The 27,773-nt window shown below is 40.6% G+C and overlaps 2 protein-coding genes across 10 annotated transcripts in view; one reads left to right on the top strand and one right to left on the bottom strand.

Moving 5' to 3' along the window:
- The window catches only part of FRRS1 (ferric chelate reductase 1), a 59,431-nt gene that overhangs the window by 9,678 nt on the left and 21,980 nt on the right, over positions 1–27,773 (bottom strand). For 2 of the 9 annotated variants that reach the window (XM_061379104.1, XM_061379111.1), the window contains one exon: positions 7,781–7,812. The exons of the other annotated variants lie outside the window; for them this stretch is intronic. In XM_061379104.1, the coding sequence (XP_061235088.1) occupies positions 7,796–7,812 (17 nt within the window). In that variant the 3' untranslated portion in view covers positions 7,781–7,795. Of the gene's footprint in view, positions 1–7,780; positions 7,813–27,773 lie in introns of those variants that run through there. 9 annotated transcript variants of the gene reach the window in all.
- PALMD (palmdelphin) lies at positions 1,739–27,773 on the top strand. The gene is made up of 9 exons (XM_061379114.1): positions 1,739–2,181; positions 7,354–7,434; positions 12,733–12,863; positions 18,680–18,794; positions 19,678–19,711; positions 19,800–19,907; positions 21,038–22,135; positions 26,132–27,032; positions 27,247–27,773. The coding sequence occupies exons 1-8, from the start codon at positions 2,137–2,139 to the stop codon at positions 26,173–26,175; spliced, it is 1,656 nt and encodes a 551-aa protein (XP_061235098.1). The 5' UTR covers positions 1,739–2,136; the 3' UTR covers positions 26,176–27,032; positions 27,247–27,773.

The raw sequence follows: 27,773 nt of genomic DNA, 5'->3' as shown, positions 1-27,773 counted from the left end.
AACATCCACAGTGAGGTTTGTAAAAGCATTTAAATAATTATGGAGCATAAAGTTAGGAAAATATTTGAGATCATAAAAATTCAAGGCAATGCAATCCCATTGATTCTATTTTGAACTTGAAATACTGATCTCATTTCACTCATTGAGAATGGAATCCTATTTATACCGGAGGACAGATTCTGACCCAAACCAGACTTCCTTATTTCTGATGTAATCCTTTGCTGCTTTAAGTATTTTTAACCTTTTTGAATTCCACAGACACCCTTAAATTTTAAGATTAACTTCACTGAAACCAAAGATGAAATAAATTTGGGGGTTTTGTGGGGGTTGGGGGATGTGTGCATCAAAAATGCAATAAGGTAGTCTATACTCACTTATGAAATATTAAACAGAAAGACTGTCTCCGTGCAGCAAGAATCTATTTATTTAATTCAGTGCTGTAGTTGAACTTATTCTCAAACCTATAAACTGAAGACATGGCAATTCCCATGCAATCTGCTTCCTGATAGACCTCAGTGCACTTGCCTTTGAACTTCACATTTGCTTTTATGTGGTATTGCTTTTAATTTTGGGTGCTGACCGAATGAGGCATAAATTAGTATTTAAAATATAAATATTCACTGGAGAATAAAATGGGGTCTTTGCAAGTTTGAACAAAACCTGAGGGTGGATCACAGTAGGAACAAAACATTACTGCGCCCTTAATCCCAGTGTGGAGGGGGATAGTCTGCTTGTGTATACAGATGAACAATGACATACTAGAATCCTAGAATGGTTCTGTGTTGGAAAGGACCTTAAGATCATCCAGTTCCAAAGGTGGAAACTGAAATGAAATATTGATTCCTATTGAATGATGAGGGTGGAACTTCACCACCAAACGTGAGTTCTGTAGTCCTAGAATTTGCTAGTAATGACCCTGATTTGCCACCAAGGTTTAGGTCACTAATGACATGTAAAGTAACACCCCTTACCAAATGTTGCTGAGTTTAGACATCTGAACTAATTATCAGGAGAAAAACCAAACATGCTGACTGAGTGTCCTGTTGGTGTCCTTACAAAGACTTAAGTTACACGATACCAAGGGTAACACAAAGGAATTCCAGGTTCCCATTACATATTCCTGCTATTTGCTTTCAGCTTTACCTTACTTGGAATTTTTTCCACAACTGGATTTTACTACAGGCAGTTTCACTTGTTTTGCAGGTTTCCCAGATGGATTTTGGAAGGCTGACTCCCACTCATGTAAATGGAAAGGTCAAAATGTACACGAGCCCTTAAGGAACACGGTGCTGATTTCAGCAAAAGTCCACAGCAAAAAAAACCCTCCAAGTCAGGTGAATGGAAACTCAGATTCAGCAGGAGAGCCACTGGCATTTCAGACTCATCTTGGTAACATTGAAATGATGATCCCGAAATCCTTACTTAGGCAAAGCTTCCCCCAAGTCCTAGATAGCTGAGCAGTAATTGCACAGATTAACACTTGCATTCAGTGACAGACCTTACTGCTAAAAGCTTATTTTACTTTAGGTTAGCAGTTCTAAAACATTCCTTCAGCTGTGAATACAGCTTCATCTAGGAAACTGAATTAAAACTACCATCTCAATGAAACCCATGCCATCTACAGGGCTAACATTACAACATGGTAATACACACAGGGTGCAATAACTTTCATGAGAAACAGGAGTACTTAAAAAGGTGAAAATCACCAGAATAATACACAAAGGAAAGAAAGAGAAATAGGAATGTAATAAAAAGTTTATTCCTACTGTGGTGCTGGAAGATTCAGTTCTGGGCATGTAACAGTTAAAGCAGCAGTGGCACGCTAACTGAGCACATTAAAACAAAGAGTTGGCAGCTTCTGAAGGAAAAGGGCTTGTGCTCCACTGTTCCAACTTGTCAGTCAACTCATGCCAGCACTCTCCACGTCTGCCTCTTCTACACACCCTCATTGCATGTGTCTGTCTGGACTGATCTGCTCATCTGTGCAGGGACTCTCCTGACAAGTGAAAAATTCTGCCTGCTCTCAGCTCTGGAATTGGATCAAATCACCTCAGCTTCTTCATAGCCCCACCAGGAGGCTTTGCTTATGGTCTCAGCCTGTTTTCCTTCACTGCTTGTCTGTTTTTGATTTCTAGAATGGAGGAAGCCGAACTGCTGAAAGAAAGATTCCAGGCCATAACAGTAAGTGCTTCCAGTTATAAATCACTGCATTAAAATCAGAATGTTTAGAAGGAGTATTGTGTTAATGAGCTACTGCGTGTTTTCTGAGAATGATTTATCCCAGGACAGAAAGAGACTTATGACTGCTTGAAATTGTTACTTGTTAATTCTGGTGTATAGCTATTGCTTTAAGACAGCAAAGTTGCCTGTGCTGACTACATTACAGGTTGTACGGTGAACTCAGCTCAAGGCAGTGAAAGTATGTGTGCAAATCACTGCTGGCCAGTTTAAAATCCATATCACCGTCATCCCAAGTGAATGTTTGCCTGAAGGACAGCAGGTCAAAAGGCAGCTAGAGAATTCCAGAACAAATCCAGTTTTTTCCATGTCACTCCATGAAAGGTTTTTAGGTTTGCACTGTGGAATTCAATGCAGTTTCTGAGTTATTGATAATCTGTTGTAAATATTGCTGTCTGGAACATAAAACAGGATTAAGCAAATTCCTACCTGTCAGTTTGCAATGGAAAGGAAAAACAAAAAAAAAAAAGGACTAGGTGCAGTTTGGGCTGGAAATATTGGAAAATATTCTGTTTCTCCTCTCAGGGGAAATGTGCTTCAAAGGATTTATTCTGTTTTAAAGGAGACACTCAGCTATTTTTTTTAAATATAACCTAATGCAACAAAAGTGGCTGAAGCCAAATTCCCCTCTGATTTGATCTTCCCTGAAACCTATTCACTTACAAAAGAATTAAACTGAAACAAAAGTTGGCCCTTTGGAAGGAAAGGAAAACTGCAGGAGGATCGCTGACTGACACAGGCAATCTTGAAAACAAATTATGGGAACAGAGGTATTTCTCACACTCTTAGCATGACAGATCAGTTGTGAAACAAACACTACTGCCTGAATAATACCTTACTGGAACCAAATACATGGGAGAGGGCAGAACTGAAAATCTGCAGGGCTTGAATAGGTTGGGGTTTAATTATGACACTCGATAAGAGCCAACAGGCTTTGTCTGAGACCTGACTAAAACCCACAGTTTGGAATGATTTCGAGTTTAACTGCAGTGGTGTTTGAACCAGAGGCAAACCTGGACTTTGCCTCTAGCATATGGGCTCTAAAGGTAGAGAAATGTTTTGGCACTCCCGGGAATTCCAGGTCTTGTAATGTTTTGCACTTCCTGGTATCCAGCAGGAGGAATGGGGCAGCAGACTTGCTGATGAGGGCTCCTTTGAACATACTAGGGTTGATGTCCTCTGGTTGCATCTTCACCTCCAGACAAATAGTGAAGAAATTGTCTGAAGAAAGTGTGACAGCTTCCAGTGTCTTGCATTACAGGAAATCACATTTGGGTTCTGGCCATGACTTCATTTATTACACTTGCTGTGTAAAGCAACTATTTCCTCTCTACTTTCATCACTTGAGAGCATTTAATTGCAACACTCAGCGTATTTGTCATTATGCACTGCAGAAATTAAGGAGCCTAAATTAGGTGAAGTTACCACCAGGTTTAAAACTCGGCAGTACAGGGTGTCTAAGAAAACAACACACTGCAATTACAATTGCAAGTTACTCAGTGGCTATGGGGAGGTTTGTCCCACACAACATACCTGGAATTTCATACCTACCAAATGTGTGTTGTAAAGGATCTAACAGAGGATAGCAAGGGGCACCCAGAACAGCTACACTTGCACTAAAAACTTACTGGTTTCTGTTATCTAATGCTTGGCTCCTTTACAGCATCTGGCTCGGAGGGAGCCATTAGAGGCTTTCAAATTAATTTGCATGTCTTCTCTATGTAGCAAATTAAAAAAGGAAAGCCTTATTATTGGTATTCTCATTATTTTGGTGCTCCCACAGCTCTGAAAGGAGCCATTTTTCTCTGTTGTGTAGCTTCCATCTGCTGGTGGTATATGTACAATAGAACAAGTAAGAAAAAAATCATATGCATCCATTTTGTTAGAGAGGCTGTTGTGTCTTAAAATACAACAGCTCTAGCATTTGCTGTGGGCAACATTGAGGCGGAACAGTCAAAGAGGAACCTTAGGCTTAGTCCTTCTTCATGAGATCCTCCATTCTAGAAGAAAACAAATCTGACAGAAGATGTAAACTGTGATTAAACATTTCTGCAGTCTCATGCCATCAGGCTCAAGTGTTCATGGCTTTAGACAAGAGCCCTCAATAATAAAGTATTACCTTTGGAAAAGTATATGAAAACAAAAATACATCAGCTAAAACATTAGCTGCCCCATTGGCTCTGTCAGTGCATGGCATCTGCCATGGATCAAGCAGACCACTATTGGTACCACTGTGGAACACTGACAGAAACTAATGGACTTGGTACGCAAGATACCTAGCAAGACACTGCTCCATGCATGCGTTTCCCTTCCTTTCAGACAGATCCAGCTTAGAACACTGTTCTTTTGCTCAAAAGCCAGGAAAGATGCCTGCATCTTTTAATAAGAATGAAAATTAGGACCAAGGCTGAAATCTTCCCTTGCATTGCACAGAGAGGAACTGATGAAGGTGCTCTTTTGTAAAAACCAAACTTTGCCCACACTAACAAGAGCATAGTAAGAAAGGATTAGAGGATTTCTGCCAGCAACCTGATTACTTAGAGGAGCAGAGTATGAAGTTTAGTAGAAGTATAGGTCCCTTAGGTAGCTATCTAGGAATAAGAAATGATACCATCAGATGTGCTGTCAAAGCTTTGCTCAGCAAGGCAGGATTCACAGACAAAGCACAGCAGAACACATTGCAGGAAGTGTCCTAACAGGTTTCAGAAGTTATGCTGGCAACACAACGTTCAAAGAGGCTCCTCATACATCTCACTTGAATTTAGCTTCTGGCGTTAGACCTGCAGCTTTAATATATAAAAGACCAAGTATTTTAACCTATTTCATCTGGATAATTGTATAATGGATGTTTATTACCAACCAGTGAAATTAAAACATGCTAGAACACCAAAGGATACAAGCAGAAACCTTGAAGAGAAAAAAATACTGGATTCAAAAGAAACATAACAAAAGAAACACGCAAAAGCTTCATTACTGAACAGGTTCCTTATTACACATTTAACTTCAAATCAAGTTATCTGTGCCTTTACACTCCAATTTCTTTTGTGCAGTATTTGTGTGTGCCACTTATTTCAGACTGCCCAAACTCTCGTTATACGTCTCCGCTTGTACAAAAGGAATATTTAAATTGACTTTAAATGTTTTTCATACTATAAACCAAGTAAAAGTCGTTCTCTGGCTCAGAATCTTACCCAGAACTTTAGTAAAGAGAAAAAGCAGGTTTCTGCAGAATTGTAACAATCTGCATACACAAGCTTCTCACACTCATCTAACGATGGGTTAGTTAAAGGCCGTTTATACAAGGAGATCAGGAATATTTCCTAATTAAGGAAAGGTGTGAAGGTCAAAGACCAGATGCTATATCACCAAAATCAGGACGGGTTGAGTAAACTCCAGCACAGCAGCTCTTGAATAGTCTCCAAAAAGGGACAGCGCAGAAAAATTACATATTATAGTGATCCTAAAGCATGTATTAAAGAACATTGGCAAAACTCAGAACCACTACAGGGATGAATGCAGCATGTATCTTAGAGCAAGTATGTATCTTGCCTCATTTGGTGTGTTAAAGAGGCCGACTAACGCTGAAACTGTGAAGTACAGATGGTGTTTACAGGTGGCTACTACCCATTGCATGACTGCATGACAGAAGAGATCACTGACACTCATTCACCTACCAAACCCCAGCATACCATCAGTTATACTCAGCCAGCCTATAGTCCTGCCCTCGATCTCCACAAGGCTAGGTGGTTTCTTCTCATTCCTATTCTTTGACAAAGTGTCCTTATAGCCTGTGGTCCCACTGCTGATTTCTGATTTCCAGTAACAGTGAAGTGATTCAGCCATGTACGCTACAGCTCTTCCTGTTTCCACATCCCAGATCCTAGGGAAACAGTGGAGGACAACTCCCAGCCTTATGCCCAGCACTTCCTTACCAACTTTCCACACTCCTTACACACTGCTGGTTCCTTGGGTGGGCCAAAACAACAGGTCTCTTCCTATGTTTGTGAAGAACTTCTCCTTCCTAAACCACACCTCTTTGAAAGCAGACTCTGTGAAGAGAGCCCATCAGTAATCTGTTCCAACTGAAAGGAAAGGGGGATTAACTTCCAGTCAGCAAATACTTCAGCACAAGACAAGATTATTTCATTTACTTCCCTAAAACATACCAACAAGTCCAAAAGCTGCCATGTCCAGTAACAGGATTGTGTAGCATTAAGGTTGACCACAAGCCTATTAATACAGCTTGTAAAAGTCATCTTCCTTTGGCATCATTTCTTTCCCAGTGGCTGCTGAGGACACAGAGTACTAAATCAGCATTTGGCCTCATATACAGGAGCCACAGGGACACTCCATGTGACAGCAGCTATCCAGAACCACAAGAGGCTCAAGTGTTGCCAGCATTCAGACTGTTCACCCATCACCTTTTTCCTATAATCTGTAGCAAAAAAGATGAAGGTGGCACTATTATAGATCAATATTATTTAGGGTTTTGCCTTCTCTAGTTCAGCAGCCTTTGCAAAGACAATCACCTTTAATTGAGAGAAAACAACATATATGAAGCATACCAAGTTTCTCTGTGTTCATCTTTACCACTATTTGACTAGTTAAATATATTTCTAAGTCTTTGTTTATCCCTATTTATTTCAGATATCAGCCAGATATAAGAGCTGGATTCACTAATAGCCCATTTCACTTAGCAGTGTATCACAGTGCAGACGACACAGACTTTCCTCTCCTAAATGGCACGTGGGCTGCCTTAGGAATTTTGGTCTGGACCCATTTCTAGCTTCATTTTGCATGTACAATTGTGCTCAAGGGGTATTTCTTCCTGTTTTCTTCCCTTACCCTTGACAAAAGTAAATGATTTTCAATTCAGCTCACTGCTTTGCGGTCATTAACGTGTTTAAATGTACTTCGGAGAAGGAGTAATAGAAACCATACCTGCATAAGACACATAAGCTGGTGCTGCTAGGAATTCTGCCCTGAGTGCCATGTAAGCTTTAAAATAAGGCTTTATTTGCATGGATTGATTTCTCCCTCCTGAACACCACCAGATTGTTTTTAAAGAACAAGTAATTTCTCTAAACAAAGTTTTATTGTTCCCTTAATCTGCAGGACAAAAGGAAACTGCAAGAAGAAATTACACAGAAACGTCTAAAAGTGGAAGAGGAAAAAATGAAACACCAACATTTAAAGGTAAGTGTTGGATTTATGTCACTAAAGATAGCCTCAAGTCATGCAGCATGAATAAAGGTTTGGGATTTGGGAATGCAAATCTTCATGCATTTAAGTTGTGCTTTTACTATCAAATTTTCACAGCTTTCTGGAATCTTGCCATGACTCCATTTGACTTTAATAAGCATCACTCTTTGAAAAAAAACAAACCTACACTCAGGAGCTAATGTTATTTGATCACTTTCATGGCACAAAATGAGATCATAACCAGGAATAACTCACAGCTGAAAATTAAGCCTCCCATTTCAGACTGGGTGTGTTCATTCCTTAATTCCACTGCAGCAGCCTCCCTCAGTACAGGGTGCAGCACAGCCATGAGCTCTCATTGCACTTGTTTTCCTGGGAAATCAAAAAAGTAGAAATATAGAATCACAGAATCCACCAGGCTGGAAAAGACCTTTAAGATCAAGTCCAACCATTAGTAGCCTATTTTTATTTGTAATAGCCTATTCTAATTTGGCCGTAGCCTTTTCTCAGCTTGTTCAATGACTCTGTGCTGAAATAACGATGTTCCTTTGTATATTATGGCCTGGTGGCAAACTCAGGATTACAAGGGCCAAATGACTAAGAAACCAAAAGAGCTGTGTCTGTAGACACTTGAAATTGCAGTGATTTCTACCCAACGCCACCATTCTTTAAATGTCTAATGCAACATGTCTATGCTACATGTCATTTAGGGAGATGAGACAGAAATCTATGTTTCTAGAAATATGCAGGACTTGGTATTTTACATACCCTTTTAATCATGTGAGTGGATAAGCAGTTTCAAGAAAGATACGTTGAATCCAATGCCAGGAATGTGGCACGCGTACTTGAACAAATGTGGGAAAAGCATATTTAAAACAGACTCCTCTTCAAAATAGGGACTTAATCCTGGGTTCCATCCACCCTCTTCTTCTGAGTCAAGCCAAAAAAATGAGAAGTTGTGATCAACTAGCTCACTGGGCCAGGCAAGGCAAGGCAAAAGTCACTCATGCTTAGGATTTATTGGAAGGTGACCGTAATCTTACCTAAAAGAGGAGAATAACTTTTCCAAGTCCTGGTACTAATGAGCGGTAAATGTGACTCTTCCTCCACCTTAGTACATGGTTAAATGGAGCACTGTAATTTACGTTCCAAGTTTCCATGCCTGTAACTTCAGAATGACTCTTTTGCCCTTCTTTTATAAAGGATAAACTGATCTATTCTAGACAACCAGCTAATCCTGACTGCTACTACAGATCGAGCCCTAGGGCAGCTTCCTTATTGATTTACTACATGTCTTCAGCCAACACTAATAGGTACAATGGAGTTAAAAAGTTAAGAAAACAAAAAGCCAAAGCCACCTTGCACTCAGCCTGAAGAGGTTTCATGGAATTTTACAGAAGCTAAAACATCCCTGGAAAAACACGACTGACATGCTCTTCCTTTGTGAGAGGACAGAGGATGGGATTTGTTTGCTTGTTCTATGAAAAAATCATACACTTATACAGAAAGGTTTTTAAATTAAATTCAGTCAGATTGCATGAGGCAAATCAAGGATCTATAAAGGAAATAATTCACTAGGCAAAGAGGGATCAAGCGACCAAAATGGAGACTACTTTTTCCAACTGAGTACTAAGGCACCTAATAGCAAATGTAACATTATTATATGAACATCTGCTGTTGATGCCCTAGAAGCCTTGTCCTTTAGCAAACCCCAACACAAGAATCTAGTTGAGAAATTGCCTTAAACCAGATTTAGAATTCTAAAATGTTTAGGCACTTCAGTAGATTTTATTTCTGAGGCTCATTTCCCTAGCGAGTCCCGTTGACTTCACTCATCTATACTCCTACTAGTTGTGCATGGTGAAATCTAGAGCTCCATGACCTATTTGACATTAACTCACACCTGTCCCTTAGGAAACTATTGCAGGTTAGTAAATCTCACTGTCATATGGATGTTCCTGTTCATGGATATCACTATCCAGTTCCTCATTTTGTCCTTTATTCCTATTTATAACCATTAGTGACAGGTTTATTAAAAGGTTGTTGGAGGAGGGTGGGGAGGGTTTGGTCTTTTAAACTTCCTTTTCATAAATAGGAATCTCTGCTTCAGCTTCCCAAGGACTTTGCTGTCCCCAGGCTAAATTCTTACTAGAAAGAGACAGCTGGGGTATCATAAGAGGTCTTATTTATCTGGTAGAACTATACTAGAGAAGGAATATTTACGCTGCACATGAGCACTTCAGCCACATGAAGCAGAGGACATGCAAGCAAATACATAGAACCTGTGTGGTTAGGGGTCCATGGGAATTGCAAGCAGTAACGGGGACTACCAGTGAGGGTACAAGGGAAATTTCATCCTCAAGTCATTCTAGATGCACTAACAAGTAATTCTTCCTCTTAATTGGGATCCTTCTCACTGAGGCAACAAGGGAAAGGACCAGAGTTGCTTGAAAAGCATAATCAACACTGATTTGCATGTGTTTTCCAAGAGCTTTTCTAGTTTAATTGATTAAGTTTTTGGCTTCTGACATGCCAGAACTCATGGCTACTATCTTGTAGGTGCTGGTTACACACCTTTTTATTCCAGGAGTTAACAGCACTCAGCTACATCATCTGTGAAAGCTGTGAAGATGATTTATGCCTCCCCAACATACCATAAGGTGAACTGCCATACTATGGTAAAGCAAGACCCACAAATCTAACACACCTGCGTCTTCTAGCAAAGGAGGAATCTTGGAATATTAGTCTAGCCTTGTTAAGGATCACAGTGGAGTTGTGCCTGGAGCATGTGTAGGACATTATTCATAGACTATGCAGAATATTATCGCAGTACTCCTGATGTGACCATGAACTACAAAAGTGATGACTTTACATCACCCTCGTCATTCCAGGGTCTTATCACATCAGTGTAGAAGTATCCCTTTCCCTTAACATACTCAGCCTAATGCAAAATGAAATGCTTTCATGTAATCCTGTAACACATGCACCGCCTGGTACTGAACTTCATAGCAGAAGGAAATGCTGGGCAGCAGAAAGAACCCCACACCCCCAAAGCAGCTGCTCCTGCACGGGCTTGTGCCCATGCCTCAGCGGAGCAGCCATGAAACTGTCTTGCTCAGAGGCTGTTTCCAAACTGCACAATGTGCCACTCTTTTGAATGTGTCTCATTAAATTTAAAAGATCACATGGCATTAAGTTGGGAGCAGCACCAAACTATTGGAGGAAAAGGCAAAAATAACACTATTGTGTTATGCCTGTATTGACGGAGTTTGTTTTCTTGGGCCTAACCCTATACATACATGAAACTTTTGGTGATTGCAATGGGTGTTATCAGTTGCTGAGGTCTACAGTAGAGATTTGTGGAGACAGCAATGCTACAATAATTCCGTTAAAGCCAGAATTAAAAAAAACTCACTTTTCTAGGAGCTCTGCTTATCATTAAGATCTCATTAGCTTGATTGAAAAGAGCCCTATTCCCTGCAACTGAAGAATACAGGATTTTGTGGTCAGTAAGAGTTGTGCCAACACCAGCCTACATTCACCTACCTGATCAGGTAAAACTATCCTCTTAAAGTCTGCATTTATTTCTTTTAACCCTAAGACACAACTGCCAGGAAGTGCTGCTAAGTGATCCTACAGGGTCAAGGCTCAAGACATCAGTCTGGAGCAGCCCTTGTTGCCCAGAGATCTCCTAGGATCCAATACTGAGATAGAGAATACTATCCCACAGGGCTAAAAAAACTGGAAACACTCCAGTACTGTGGAGTGGCACAGAATTCCCAACATCCCTGTTTTAGCTACAGTTTCTATCACATTATGTATATCAGCCATGAAGCAAGCTGAAAATAGCCTTTAACTGAAGTCTGGTCCTACGTGCATCCTCCTCATCAGCTGGGCATCAGTAATAATATCATGTAAAGTGTACAGTAAACAGAAAAGTGGAGGAAGCAACGGTTTAAGTGACTCAACACACAGGATGCAGGCAGGGATTCCAACAGGCACTGAGGTTAATGCAGCCTTCTCATCAGCGCTGGGCACAGCTCTGCCTCAAAGCAGGCAAAATCCAATCTAACCTTCATCTACATCCTACAATTAATCAAAGTAGATAGAGGAAAAAAACAACCCCAAAAAATACATATGGAAGTCAGGCAGCTCAAGGATCCTAAATTACAAATGGAAAAGTCATGGTTGATGAAAAGCCTTCTACGCATCCTTTTCCTCCCCAGTTGAAAGAGTTTTCCTAAGGAGCCTTGATTCCCACTTCTTCCCCAAGGCAGCAACTGAATTTCTATTCCTGAGTTAGTCTGAAGGGAGTAAAAAGAGCACAATGAAGGTTGCATGGTTTACAACCTCTAACTGCAAACAGGAACTCATCTCCATGAATATTTTCTTACACTAGAAATATTTTGGAAACCTCTGTTGACTTTCAGCTGCCACCTTTCCTATTGTAAAGCAGCTATAGAAAACAATTGGTGGAAACAGTCTTATTTTTCACCAACTGAAAACACAGCTGAGAGATTCACTCATCTGAACACATGCAATACACCCAGTTATAAGCCACTACTGTCCAGAAATCACTCCACAGGCACTATACAGGTCAGGACCTAAATACGTAAGCCCTGGATTGCCCCTACAGGAGCAGTTCTAAACATGTAGCACATCTGCTGAGACATGAACCAGACATCAGCTACCCATGCTCTGCCTTTCCATCCAGTCCCAATCTCAACATACACACCTATATAAATACAAGTTTCCTTATAAACTCCAGAGATACCACTGCATTACTCACTCCCTAGAGATCTCTTCCCCCTACAGCCTTACCTACTGAAATTTTCACCTCTTATACTGCCTCCCAGAAGTTACACAATGCCATGACTCCAGAAATCAGGGCTATTGAAATAGAACTGTACACTTCTAACTAGAGCGTTTTGCATGTGTCTCATATGGGTGCCTTGTTACAACTGTTTTGCTGTATTGAGGACAAGCACAGCACTGGATCCACTAATAGATATTAATCTGTTACAGGTACTAACTGATTAGTTGCATCCTCTAGGTATTTATTGGGTGGATTAATGGGACATTGTTCTTAACCAGTTTGGGTTTAAGTCAATCTCAAAACACAAATGTTCCTTAATATTTCTCTTTCAGTGGCGCTCACTGCTGTCAAGTTGCTTTCTGCTAGATACAGCACAGGAATGCAGATCACACCTATGGCATCAGTGCAAATACAGTAAATTTGAAGAGCCTAACTTTTCAAGTACATTAACTTGTCTTTTTTTTTCCCCCCACCAGAAAAAGGCCTTGCGAGAAAAGTGGCTCTTGGATGGCCTTAGTTCTGTCACTCCAAAAGAGCAAGAAGAAATGCAAAAGCAGAATCGAGAGGACCAGCAACGAACTCACGAGCTGGAACAAGACATCTTCAGGTAGGGTAATAGCCCTGCCCTTCTGTCTGGTTGCTATGTTGGAAGAAGGATGCTTTTGTTCTGACATAACCCACGTTTACACTGTTCCAAACTCTTTAGACAACATCCAGGTGAAGAACAAGCAATGCTCTTACAGTGGAGATCTATCAATGTCTATACCACTAAAAAGGAAAGCTACTGAACTCCTGACATACTGCCTGCCTTAAAACCAGCAAAATCTTTTAGCAAGGAGCATACTATATCTTCAGTATCTAAATCTAGTCTGTCCCCTCATAGCACACTTTTAGGGCTCCTTGCACCTGAGTCACTGTAATTGAACAGCAGGTCCCTCCTGCCCTGCCCCTGGGAAGACCTAGAACGCAGGATTTCATTAGTTTAGAGACTTCAGCAAATAGGGTTGATTGTGTCATTCCCATGTCTCCCAGGATCCCGAGTTTGTAACTACAGCTGTAGTCTTTTGATACTGTTTTTGTAATGACTGTCCCGAATCTGTTGTCAGATCAGTGGCCTTAATTTCTGTTTCCTCAGAGACCAAAACTGAACACATGTAGTGAGCTTTACTCCTCTGAATCTATCCATATCAACTTTTCCTTTCAGTGTTACTAGAATTTATTTCTATTTCAAATAATCAAACAATAATCCAGCTGAAGCTTCAAACCTGGAGAACTCTAATTCATGGATGCGAATCAGCATCACAAAGGAACATTCCTTCTGCTTTAACTCTAGATTGGATCCAAAAGCTGACAAAGGATTACAATTTTTAAAGTTTATCTGAATTAGAAGTTTCCAGGTCTTTTAAAAGACGCCCACAGGCATTTAAAGGAAGATTTCTAAATGTATCTTTGCTTTAAAGAGAGAGAAATTAAGGTGCCAAACCCATCATTTGCCCCCAGTTGCTTTCTGAAATCACAACATAAATCCTGGAGTAACATCTCAGCCTGTCTCTAGTTTTGGTAATTACAGGGAGCAGATGCAGACACATTGTGAATGAGAAGATTGCACATTTAGTACCACATCACACAACCAAGAGCATTGCACCAAACAGGGCTGAGGCTCCTCAGCTTGTACACTTGATGTATGTCTGAGTCTGTAACAGCCTCACTATAGACATGTGCCTGCAACCTTCCCACTGGATTTTTTTTGCCAGAGATTTGATTAACTTTCAGCATGTACAAAAAAACCCATTTTAGAATTCCTTTCCTGTGTAGGTGGGATGCAGGGATGAGAGGTCTCATCTGTTGCGTTGATACTGGTTTGTGGTTTGCATTTTTGTTGGGGTTTATTTGGTTCGGGTTATTTTGTTTGGTTTCTTTCCCAATAGTGTCCTTTTATTTGCCTGCAGTTAGGAGAAATGTTTTAGGTAGGAACTCTTTTCCCACATAGACTCAGCTAACGACAAGCACAAGTAATGCTTGCCTATCTAAATGGCTGATATTCAGACCACAAACCAGCCATTTAAATGCTGCTGATAATGAAATTAAATAAGTTTACTTGCAACCGTAAGCACTACAGTGGAAAGAAGTGCAGTAAATGTTTGTAGTTTCTGGACTTTCTCCTCTTATAAGAAAATATACTTTTTCCAGGAATATAAGGCAATTTGTTTTACTACACTTGTTTAATGAAACCTGTAAATGGTTCCTTTTATTACACATATATACATATATATATGCACTGCTTTTTCATGGCAATTTGTTCTTTTTTTCATGGCAAAATAAGTATTTTCACAGCCATTCGTTACCACTAGTGTTACCAACTAACTTTTTTTGCCTATGAATTTCTCCCGGGAAGCTCCACCAAATTGTTTCTTCCTTAAAACGATTCCTACTTCTTGATGTGCATCTGAAATACTTCAGATTTCTTTGTAGTGAAATGCATCAAATCACATCAGGGTAAGATGAAAAGATGAACTGACAAAGAAAATACAACACAAAATGACACTGCCTTCACTCTTACAACAACTTCACAGGTCTAATGCATTCTAGAAATGAAAGTACAGAAATGCTCCTACTTACATTTCTGAGCCACCCTGAACTAAGAGGACTTAATTTACAACTGCTGAAGTTCTTAGAGGTTTGTAAGGCCTTGATACCAAAAGACATTTTCATTATTGAGATACTCTCATAACCACACAATCTATACACATTAATGTCTTTAGCAACTTTTATCTTCACGATACACAGAGGACTCATACAAGGGCACCCAATTTTACAGATGGAGAATGGAGGCAGAAGAACATACTTGGAGTCAAGTAGGACCTTCATTCTGAACTAGGAATTTAAGCAGATTTATTGGCATAGAGGATCTTTTGTTATAAATTATACTTCTTACCACTCCTCTTCAATAGCTGTCTAGCAAAGGTCTCTAGAAAAACGTCCATGCTGCCTTCCAAATATCATCACATTCTGTTTAGACATACCCAGCCCGGTTTCAAACCTGCCAGCAGCAATACAGAAACCCAGTAATACAGAGCTCAGTATGAACAAAGTCCACTGAAAAGCACAAAAAAATGCACCATACAGTACTTGCATAGTGCTTCTGCTAATCTATACGTATCACCCAAGCTAACAAAAGCTTGTTTGACTACACAGATGTGAAGTCATACCTTTAACCTGCCCTGTAAATCAAAGACTGCTAAACTAATCATGTAGACACTTGTCACGCAGCAGCAGTAAGTTGTATTACTGAGAACCTCACTAGAATTCTTCCTTCTGGGCATCTATTAAACTTCACTTGATTCAAATTCCATCCACCCTGCTGATTATTCTGGGTGGCTTTTACCTTTAGTTGAAACATCTGAATCACTTTAAAGACTTTTTGAATACCCTTAGACCAGTCTTTGTTTCTTTCTGCTGAGAGGACAATTACAATTGCAGGCAGATTATTTACAGTAGTGGCATGGATGGGCTTTTCCATCACCCTTCTAAATGGGGCCTCTGTTTTAAAATATTCTTTACTGGGATGTCAAAAAGAGCTTATCAGTTTGGATTTGAGCATTTTTTGATAAAAAAAAAAAAGAGTTCCCTTCTTTGTATCAATAACAAACCAGTAAAGAGCAAATGCCTTGAACCATCTTGCAGACAAATAGCTGAATGTTCTGGTTATAGACCAAAATAGCATTTACGTTACCTGTCCTATTCACCCCCTTTACATGTTAGAAGTTAGTGAGCCAAGGGAGCATGTCCTTCGTTAGGGTACAAGCTAGATGAAGAATGAGGAGCCCCATTTTCTCATTTAATCTTCAGCTAATAACACTCATTCTTCATGGAATTAGTTGCTAAAAAACATACTTAAAATGCACAAACATCATGGTAACTAAGAGAGGTGTCCCTGCCCATGGCAGAGGGTTGGAACTGGATGATCTTAAGGTCCTTCCCAACACAAACCATTCTATGATTCTGATGGGTGTTTTCTAATGTGATAAATGAAGGTAGGCTAAGGCTGGATAGACTCAAGACCTGCTAAAGCATGTGACTCACCTCAGAACATGGGAGGACTTGCTAAACTGCCTTTTCCTTTCAGTCTGGTATGTGCCAGGGTGGTATCCTCCTACCTGCTTTTCATCCTTAAGCTGTTTATTTTTCTTCTGGGGTGGCAATGGTGCCAACCCCAGCAGATAGCTAGTGGCCAGCAGCAGTCAGGCATACTCTGCAGAATGTCTTCATTCAGCTGCTGCTTTAGAGAGAAACCTCCAATTTAGTATCTCAGCTTCTAAAGTTCCATCTTCCATCCACACCTCCACACTACTTATTTCCCCTCTCAAATAATGAGCACTCCTCAAGGAGAGGATAAATCTCCAAAGGGTTTAATAAAACAGCAATATCATACTCCCATTTCTCTACAAAGCACAGCAACACCATCAAAAGATAGTTTCTTATAATTGTGTAGCTGCTAGACCTTTTCAAATTCATATACAAACTGTGGTGTAACTTCATAAAATGCCCTATTTAGATGTTTCTAAAGACTTAAACACATCAGAAAGATCACAGCCTAACTTCTCAACTGCACCAAGTCAGAACTCTGGGTTCAGAGTCAGTCTGAGCTCTACAGATTGTATCTTTTAAAAGGCTCCTTTCAACAAATCCCCGTATGCACACTCCCAGCATCCTCTGAAAATTAATCCTAAAATCTATGTCTATATGCAAGCATGAATGCAAAAAGAGATACTTAAGGTGTAGAAGCAATTCCCATTACAGGAGTATGAGAATTTTTCCCTAAGTGCACACTGAGCAGTGAATCAGCCATGTTAATTACCATATACAGTGGGTGTTGGTATGGGTGTGAGAGCATACGTAAACTTTAATAATACTTCTCCTGATCTCCCAGATAACCATATAGGGTTTATAACCTTTGATTTATTTGGGGTTGTCTCTTCTCTTTTTCCTCTCCCCACTCCCTTTTCAGGATTTTTCCTCCTCTTCTTCCACCTGTCACCAGGAGTGTTTAGAGTCCAGACTGAAATAAATCCATAGTAAAAGCAAGTCTTCAGTTCGTTATGTTTCTGTGAGCTTTCGATGATTAATTTTCATATTATGATAATATTGCCATCAAGCCTCATGTAAAAATACATTTCAATGTCTTAAGGTAATAAGAATCTGTAAGAAATGCAGAAACATGGCACACGGTCATTGCATTACTTATACATTGCATTACTTATACAGCCCTCCAAGAATATTCATATAGTTTTAGCACTTATACACAGTACCTTTGAGCAGGGTCCTAAGGGCACCCTAAGCTTCTTGCAAAGCTTAGGTCCAAACTGGGATCAGCTTTTAATTTTTAGCTTTTACTTTCATCCTGAATGCCTTTTTCCTCACATCTCAGTTCTGAGATCTGTGATATCCTGGTGCTTCAAAAAAGAGGATATTCTCACTACAAATAATAGTCCATGTAGTATCCTATTATTATAGGTCTACAAATCTGAGTTTAAATAAGGCAAGGGCCACAGTGTAAATTCAGCCTCCTTAAGCAGTCACACACAAAGAGACAAATAATGTGTTTCTGTCAGCCTGCATTCAACTTATCTGGTCTGCTTAAAGGGATGACAGGCTTCTATTCTTACCATTGACTTTGGTGCAATATCGTGGATTTTAAAACACACTAAAGAATAAATCAAAACATCAAACAATTGTCTCTATCAGGGTTATAAGACATCATTACTCTATTTGTAACTGGCTCAGATCATTTAGTTGTAACTCTTCTGACTGATATCAGCAACCAGTGATATCAGCTGCAGTTGCCTTAAGTCTACAGCCATTGGTTTCTGACAGACTCAAAACCAGTGGAAGATATATTTTATTCCAATGTGGAAGGTTTTAAAATTTGCTTTGTTTTCCCTTTAAGTTAAAAGAAATTATTCCAAAAACAATCTCAAAAAGGAAAAGGTAGATAAACCAGAACTCACTTATATAGCACCTATAAGTGAGTGCTATACCCATAGTGACATGGCTTAGTAGTACTTGGGTACTCGGGTAAAGGTTGGACTTGATCTTAAAGGTCTTTTCCAACCCAGCTGATTCTACAATTCTATAGAGAGACATTCAGTTGAAGTTCCAGTTCAGAGTTAAATCTGAACTTGATCCTACATATTCATGGAAAAGTAGGACCAGAAGGAATCTATGGCAGATTCATTTTTGTTTTATAAGAATACAGTTTCACAGCATTTCCTGATGCATGTAAAATGATAAGCCGATCTCATATTCCAGCAGAATCTGTCAGGGTAAGTAGAATCAGCCCCACTAATGTGCACATTCACAATGCATTGAATCTGCAAGGTTGTTCTCTGCCTAGTATCAAATCAAAAGGAATTGTGATTGCAGATTGGAGAAGGAAATTGAGGCCCTGGAAAGAGAAGAAATGGAAGTCTCAGCTAAGGAAGAAGCAATTTTAAAGAAACTTAAGTCTGTTGAAAAAACAACAGAAGACATAATAAAGGTTAGTGCCATATTACTCCAGAAGTAGAATTCATTATTCATTTATCATAATAACCAGGGAAAGTGGAACTAGCTGGTTCTGCTAGTAGCCATGAGCACTGCAAGCAGTCATGAGCTATTGTCTGAAGTGACAGGAGTTCAAATACAAGAGGAATTGAGATATTATACTGATCAAGTGCCCAAATGTCTCCATTTGCTAGTTTATGGGGGTGGGAGAGCAATTCCTATCATTCCTCATCCATAGCACTGCCACCAACCAGCAGCTTTGCATCTCAGCCAGAGAAAGATCTAACAGGTACCAAGTGAATACAGAGATTGATCTATTCATACCCCTGCAGGTGATGTGCCTGGCTAAACTCCATTATGCTTTTCACCCCAAGTCCCTGAGAGAGAGTATAGTGAAAAATGACTTAATATTAGTCATTAGTCTTTGTCAAAATATCATTCCAATATTTAAAAACCATCTTGGATAATCTCAAATCATATAGTGATGAAACTGAACTTTATAATTCTACAGTTGTTCATACACACAGATGCTTGCTCTAAAAGATATGCAGGGAGATAAGAACAACAGGAAAGCCAAAGTAGAACTTTGAAGTGAAGCCTTTGAAGGCAACCAGCTTGGGCCACAGTGTGAGGCTGGGTGACTGTTTTTTTATGTCCTGCCTTCCCCTGTGTGACTTGGAATCACACTGGCAAAAGAGACCTCAAAAATGTCCCCTTCTCCCTTGCCATGGTCCCATGGAGCAGGTTCCACTTTTAGCCCTTCTCACTATGAAGCTGTGCTTAGAAAAAGTTAAAACTAGAAGGTAAAGCAATGCACTGTCTAGTTAACATCTTAAAACTAACTAATCACATTTACTGTTAATGGTTCTCTTTCCTAGTCTGTGAAGGCTGAAAAAGCAGGAGTTGAAAAAGGTATGTTTAGTCTAAAAAAATATTTCCAAAAGGTTCTTGCAGAAGTCACTGAAAGCATACTCATGCTTTGTGGGTCTTCTTTATTCAGAGGCAGACTACATATATGCCAGCATACCTGACCTGCCCAAGCATTTCAGGCCTTCCACACTGAGAAGTCCAGCACATGCTACCACTGACGACGAAGAGAAGAGGAAAGGTACTGCTTATCAGTAACTTCAAAGGGTGCCAATATAGAATCATAGATGGTTTGGGTTGGAAAGGACCTAAAGCTCATCCAGTTCCAGCCCCCTGCCACAGGCAGGGACACCTCACACTAGAGCAGGTTGCTCCAAGCCCCTGTGTCCAACCTGGCCTTGAACACTGCCAGGGATGGGGCAGCCACAGCTTCTCTGGGCACCCTGTGCCAGCACCTCAGCACCCTCACAGGGAAGAGCTTCTGCCTTAGATCTAACCTGAACTTCCCCTGGTTCAGTTTGAACCCATCACCCCTTGTCCTATCGCTACAGTCCCTGATGAAGAGTCCCTCTCCAGCATCCTTGTAGCCCCCTTCAGACACTAGAAGCTGCTCTGAGGTCTCCACACAGCTTCTCTTCCCCAGACTGAACAGCCTCAGTGTTCTCAGCCTGTCTCCATACAGGAGCTGCTCCAGCCTCTGATCATCCTCGTGGCCTCCTCTGGACTTGTTCCAACAGCTCCATGTCCTTACGCTGAGGACACCAGCACTGCACACAGTGCTGCAAGTGGGGTCTCACAAGAGCAGAGTGGAGGGGCGGGATCACCTCCTTTGACCTGCTGCTCACATAAGATAATCCTGTCAATTGAATTGAATACACTTTAAGGGAAGGATAAATTACAGACAGTAGTTCCTCCCTTCATATCAGATACTTTTCATTGTCTATCCACACTTACACCTACTGGGCAGTACTCTGGTTATTTCCCACCTCCTGCAAAGCCTCCTAACCCTTCCAAGTACTCTAGACTCTTCAGTCTTGTAGCACATTGAACTCTTTCAACTGCTGCTGCCCAGCACAGCACCATGGCCCACTGTTAAACCTGGCTTTCTCAGACAGATTATGAAAACTGGCTCCTCAACAGTATGTTTTTCCACACAGAATTGGATCCAAACAAAAATGTTTTTTTCACAACTTCAAGTTTTGACAGGATGTAAGGGGACATTCAAAATGAGGATCCAATATATTGAGTATGTTTGTGGTATTTTCATGTGTTTGATAATTCTGACATTCATTCTCTATCACTAACAGAACTCTTTATAATATTCTGCGCAGCTGCTGCATTATCAGTTTAAGCACTTTTTTCTTTCCACAGCATTGTTTGCCATGGAAATTAAAGTTGAAAAAGACATGAAGACAGGAGAAAACACAGTGTTGTCAACAATACCTCTTCCCTCAAAGGAGTTTAAAGAGACAGGAATTAAAGTCTATGATGATGGCAGGAAGTCAGTCTATGCAGTGTCCTCAAACGGCAGCACAACACAAAATGGGGTGGATGAACTTGCTCCTGTTGAGGTGGAGGACCTGCTACGGCAGGCAACTGAAAAGAATTCCCAGTCTCCCACAGAGTACCATGAGCCTGTGTTTGCAAACAAGTTTTGCAGGCCAGTTACTCCTCAGAAAGACAAATTAGCTCCTGGACCAAAACTGGAAGACACTCATAGAAGACAGATGAATGGATTTAGCAATCATCAGACAGAATTCTTCTCAAAACCAGAGCCCTTTATGCAGCAACATAAAGAGAATGGGCTTGATCTTCCAAAGGTAATACAGCCAAAGTCGCCCTCTCCAGTCCTTCCCCACTCAGAGAAGAATGTGCACACTAATCCTGAGAACAGGATGATACATAATGAAGGACGAAAAGCTGAGCATGAGGAACTAAAACCTTCCCAGAATACCAGAGAAAGACATAATGAGACAAGGTTTTTAAGTCCCTGCCATCCTAATGAAACATCCCCTGCACCCCAAGATGAGGAAGATGCTCGCTACAGCGTTGTCCAAGCTGTGCCATGTTACGTGGATGATTCTGAACCAGTAACCATGATTTTCATGGGTTATCAGCGCATTGATGATGACGATGCAGAGGCAAACCAAAAGTTATCGCAATATGATGGGGTTATCCGCGCAGAGTTAGTTATCATTGATGATGATGATGAAGACGATAGCAAATCTGAGAAACCAGCGTATCATCCCATAGGCCACTACAGTCAGGTTTATCAACCACCGAGCAGGAAGCCCACGGAAGTCCCACAGATGAACCCTGTGAGCAGTCTGGGCACAAGTCTGAACAAGGTACCCCACAAAAACTCCATCTCCCTGCAAGAACAAGAGGAACGCTTAAGCTCTCCAACACACCATGCTCATCTTCATGGCCAGGGATGTGGAGATGGCACCGAAGATCCCTCACTAACAGGTAACAGGAAAGGAAAATCTTGTCACTGCTGTTCACTCATGTAGCAAACTGATACAGCTCTTCCCCGCTAGCAACTGTTTCACTTGATTTTGATCGTTCCATGGACTAATATGCAATTACTAATCATTTCTTTGCTCTTGTTTATTAACAAATGCCAATGTGCAGTTTGGTACTGGTGAATTATTTCATCTTTCGCAATACACTAGTTACCAGCTCAAAATTCAGAAACCAAACTCTCTCAGAAAAGCCATTTCTGTAACCTTCAGAGATGCAAAGTGGTTCTCTCCCAAGTGACAATTAAAAGCTCCATTAATGCTACCCCAATTAGCAGAACTAGTTTTCACTTCTACCAGGTAACTAGCAGCATTGCCTCTTAACACTGTCCTCACTGGAACGTTTCTTGTGCCTATCTGCATTCTAACCAATTCAGAGATATTTGCTCCTTAAATTGCACCCAAATTGCTCCTTAAATCAGAAAGACTGTTTAATAATGAGCTTTACTTGGCATTTCTCTGGAATCAGCATTGCCAATCTTGCCTTGACAATGTTTATACAAATTTTAGCATCTTTTGTTAATCTGAGTTAGGTATTTTTATAGCCTCTGAAAGACAACAAAACAGCTTTCGTTACTTCTGGTTAGTCCACATGGTCCATAGTGTCTATTTGTTTTTTTAACACTTTTTATATTCTATTGATGTTGAAGGTGTCTATTTCTTCCTATAAAGTTTTATAATAAAAAGCTGACAGAACAACAGCAAGACCTTCCAGAAACACAGGAAGTTCTTCTTCAGGATTATGTTGCACTTCAATTTACACAACTGAACAGCACTTAAAATACATTTATAGAGCAGCAGATTTCAGACCATAGTCACATTCTGCTTCAGAGAAAGAACACTGTGCTTGAATTACAGGAAGATCAGGGGTCCTGAACCTACGTTCTCTCCCTACTCCTCTCCAGATTATAATCTGAATTATTTTGCATTTTGGCAGCAGAAAAGTAAGTTTGGGTCCTGCCTAAAGCTCCATTGGCAGCCCAGCATTTCTTTAAGTACAGGTAAAGCCGGGAGGGATGGTGGTCACTGCATTACCTAAGGGGTATCAAGTATTTCTGCATCAGTATGCACTGATTAGGAAGAGCTGTTCAGTAAGGAATACTCTCAGTTTAGAGGAGTATCAGCCTTGTGCAACCATGCACACGACAGCCAGAAATATCTCAGCAGTGCTTCCCAGCCTTTCTGCTCAATGAGGCCATTGCACTGTTCTACCACTTGAGAGGTCCTTTGCTTCCCTCAAGCACTAATTCTGCCATCTGTGCATTTCCCTGTGTCCGCCAGGACCAAAGGCTGCTGTCAGCAGCTGAAAGCAGGAGTAGCTGGTACAGGCAAGATAAACCACCCCAGCAGCTGTTCCAGCCAATTATATGTTGGGAATAGTCCCCTAATTCCCCCATCACATATGTACAGGCATATAATGGAGAAGCAACACTCACCCATTCACATCTAACAATCTTTGCTTATTTTTATCTCCTGAAAGAGGCATCTGAAATATCTTCATTTTCCCCTGCCCCTCATAGGCACCCTCTAAACAATCTGGGTTCTCCCTCTTCTGCAGTTAATGGAAAACAAACACTGACTTTCAGGGGATGGAGATAAGTGTAAATGTAACAAAAACATTTGAGAATCTGTATTGGGTCTTACCCATTTCATTACAACTATTCTACCATGGGAAAAATAGCCCATTAGGAAAAAGATGGTCCCAATTAAATTAAAAGCAAATTAAAAAGTTTGGCAACTGACTGAAAAAAGCACCCCAACAGCTAGCACTGCTTCCAAGTGAGTGTTCTTAAGTACCCAGGAGAATTTGGAACTAAGCCATATGCCACTTTACCTCTCCACCTATTTATTGTCATTCCCTGGGACATTTTGCTCTATGGAAAAAGCCAGGAAGTGACTCAGTTTTCTCCAGCAGTTCTTTAATCCTAATGCGACTTCTAAAAAGGAAACAAAACAAGGAAAGCCTCTTAAATCTACAACAATGTATTACACAGGGTTGTTTCTTAGGGAAATAAATTGTTTTCAAAGGCAGCCACTAGTCCAGCCCAGAACATTCACCCTAACTGCCACCAGTGAAAAGAGGGAGTTAAAATTGGGATTGGTACCTCACCATTCATTACTAAAACAACATCAAAAATAACTCTCTGAAATGAAAGCTTTAGGAAACAATTGCAGCATTTGAACATTAAACAGACATTAAGAGAATGGAACGGAAGGAAGCATGGGACACACCTGGGAGATGATCCCTTATGCAGCAATCCTGCTTTAGCTTTAGCGAAGAAATGAACCTTCAGAGCAAGTTACTGAACAAACTTAGTGATGGCTGAGGACAACTACGAAGCAAAGGAATCATTCTATGTGCCAATCTATGTAAGGAAATGTCAGATTAAACTAGGAGCTTTCAGCATACCCTCAAACTGATAGAAATTAGGACATATCTCCTTCCATATGGAAGTATTCTCCATTCCCCATAGGCTTGTTGCAGGACCAATATCTCCAAGTATGTACCCTCAGAAAAACCATATAGAGAGAAGGATGACAATGCTATAATTAAGGCACCAGTGGTTTGCATTATGAGAGCTTATTTTCCTCTTTAAATTTCAGTCGGTGTGCAAATGTTTTGAAGATTAAATATTCATTAAGGAAATTAAAATTCCTTGGGGGGAAACAAAGGCTAGACATAGTGGAATGAATAAGGCAAGAAAAATTGAAGCTGAACAGGCAGTAAAACCTACTAACAGTGTGGAACAAGCTTTCATGGGGCATGAAGGGCCAAGGCTTTTGGCAGGTCTAGATGAGCTATTTTTAATTCTTACCACTGTAAGCTGTGTAGCCTTCAAACCCACATGTTTGTGTCAAAGAATAATGGACAAAAAAAGCTTTCTCACAGAGGAAGATTCATGCACACCATGTTTCTGTGAAGCATACAGCAAGGGGAAAAGGAATTAATGGCTCTCAGTAAAGCATCAGACTGATTGCTCTTTCAAACCACAAGCAGGACTTGAAGCCTTCAGACCTCCCTAGTCTGCAAACAGTACACAGGGTCTTTGTAAAAGCTAAGCTTAACATCAGTGGCCCTACAATATAAAGTTACACTCAGATGCTTCTATGATTTGCAACAACTTAGGCATTCAAAACATAGCTCCAGTTGGGCATTTGCTGACATGCATAAATCAAGTAAACAGCTGCTTTGATGCCCCTGTCTCTCAGTACAGGGACATGTGCAGGATGAAGGGAAGAGAGATGCTATTTTGGGTGACTCTTCAAACTAAGAGGTCAGAGGGCTGGAGAGGATTCGCAGATCAACTACATGGTGGGGGGAGCTCTTACATATCAAACAGCAGCCTTCTATTGCTGTTCTAAAAATAACCTTAACATTTAATCTTCTGCCCTCCACTGTCACTTTCAAACTAACCCACACTATCCCCAATTACAGACAATAGCCACACTGATGTTTATACAGATTGTAAGTCACTCTATCGGACTTAAATCATAGAAATAACACTGACTTACTACACTGGGAAGCAGGAGAGTTGTCTGTGAACACCAACACAGGAAAAAAGGCTTCCAGACAGTTACAGCTCCCACTGAGGAGTTTAGATTAAACAGAGTTTGTTTAATTATTCATGCATCCTTTGAATCAGTCAAGGACAATACCAGCTGTCTGCAACACATTCGGGAAGGGAACAGTTAGGTAAGCTGTGCTAATCTTAAAATAGTAATACTGGAGCCATTCCTTAATATTTCTTAATATACCTCTTTCTTGCAAAATTACCAGAACTAATGCTTTCTACTGATTTCTTTCTATAATACTAAACCAATGCTTATTCTGCTGGATTAATCACCGGAGGTACGTGTAATTCTTCATTTCTCTATACAAAGATTTAGTGCCAGAAAGAGTAAGTTAGTCTGAAAATGCAATGGCTTTGTTTTCTTTTTCCAGCTCTGAGGATGAGAATGGCAAAGCTGGGGAAAAAGGTGATTTAACAGCTGTAATGACATGGAAGTAAAGTTTGCTACTCAAAACAGCATAAAGCTAAGAAGAATTTCTGCAGCACACCTTTTTTGGATCAGAATGCTTGCTTTGCTCCTCTCTTTTATGCACCTGGGTTGTTTTGCCCTCTGCATAACCCAATGGACTTGAACAGACTTTTAGATTTGACCAACTGCCACATAGACACATATCACCCTGGATTTCTCTGTGAGTAGTGGAGAGTCACCCAAGACCATAAACACAGTATATATCCAAGTATGAAGACATGTGCATACCTGTTCCCACAGTCAGGAATATGCTGTTGCTATACACATAAAGCAGATAAACACCCATCTCCAAAGAACTTCACAGGACACTGTTTCATTTCCAAGTTTGATCTACCAAATTGTGATAGAAAATGCCATTTTGCTGGTAAGAGCATTGGTTAATAAAAAACTAAGCGTGAGAGATAGGAACAGGGAGAAATATAATATAAAACCTGGTTTCCAAGCATGCCACCTTGGCCAAAATTTAAAGCATTCCTTTTTAAGTGGTACCAAAAGAAATTAAACCAATAAAGAAGTCAGTTTAAATCTTTAGCTTCCTTCTAGAGCTCCACACTCTAGCCACCCTTCTGTTTTACATATGACCACACAGTCATCCTCAGCCCCTGCTCCCTTCAACACCATGAACAGCCTGACCTCCCAAGCACCGTTTCCCTTTATAGGCTGCTTAGAAATCCCTGCTTTTCCAGGAAACTGGTTTCCAGACAGACAGTGCTTGGCCGGGCAGTGCAGACATCCCAACAGAAACACTGGAGTTGCCAGTGACTTGTCGTGCAGCATCAAGAGAAGGTCTGTTAGAGATCACAGTATCACAGTATCACAGTATGTTAGGGATTGGAAGGGACCTCAAAAGATCATCTAGTCCAATCCCCCTGCCGGAGCAGGAACACCTAGATAAGGTTACACAGGAACGTGTCCAGGCGGGTTTTGAATGTCTCCAAAGAAGGAGATTCCACAACCTCCCTGGGCAGCCTGTTCCAGTGTTCCGTCACCCTCACTGAGAAGAAGTTGATGATGCAGCTACTGCCAGGCACTGCAGCTCAAGGCTCCCATCAATGAGCAGGTTAATTCTTTCCATGTGAGGGAGGAGCTGAGGACACTGAAAGCAGCCATAAGGTACAGTTATCCTTAGAGAAATATATGCCAGTTGTATTTTTCCAGTACATAGTTCTTGGGGGTGAGAAAAAGTGCCTCCTAGCACTGCATCCTTCTACTCAAATCAGTATGATAGGTCTTAGCCTGGTTTGAATCACTGAACAGCTAAAGCTCAGGTTGTGTTATTCTACTATAGCTGACTCAAATTATGCACCAGCAAAGAAACCAAACGACCACAAGTTTTTTGCTGGCCTTCCTCGTTTCAAAGCAGGAAACTAAAGCTACTACCTCATACTGAGGCAGGATGGTAGGAATCAGCTGATGTGTAGCCTCTGAGTACTTGGTGGCTCCCAGTCTGAAGTGGGTAAAAATCTTCAATCTTAGGACTTGTCAGAGATGGTTACCTGAAGAGTGGAATAGTAGATAAACCAAATAAATATAACTGTATCACA

The sequence above is a fragment of the Neopsephotus bourkii genome, unplaced genomic scaffold (genome assembly GCF_033783945.1).
Source record: "Neopsephotus bourkii isolate Nb327-2 ecotype Australia unplaced genomic scaffold, CSIRO-AGI_Nbou_v1 NB_1768, whole genome shotgun sequence".
NCBI classification, from domain to species: Eukaryota; Metazoa; Chordata; class Aves; order Psittaciformes; family Psittacidae; genus Neopsephotus; species Neopsephotus bourkii.
This window is presented reverse-complemented; position numbering and strand designations above follow the sequence as displayed.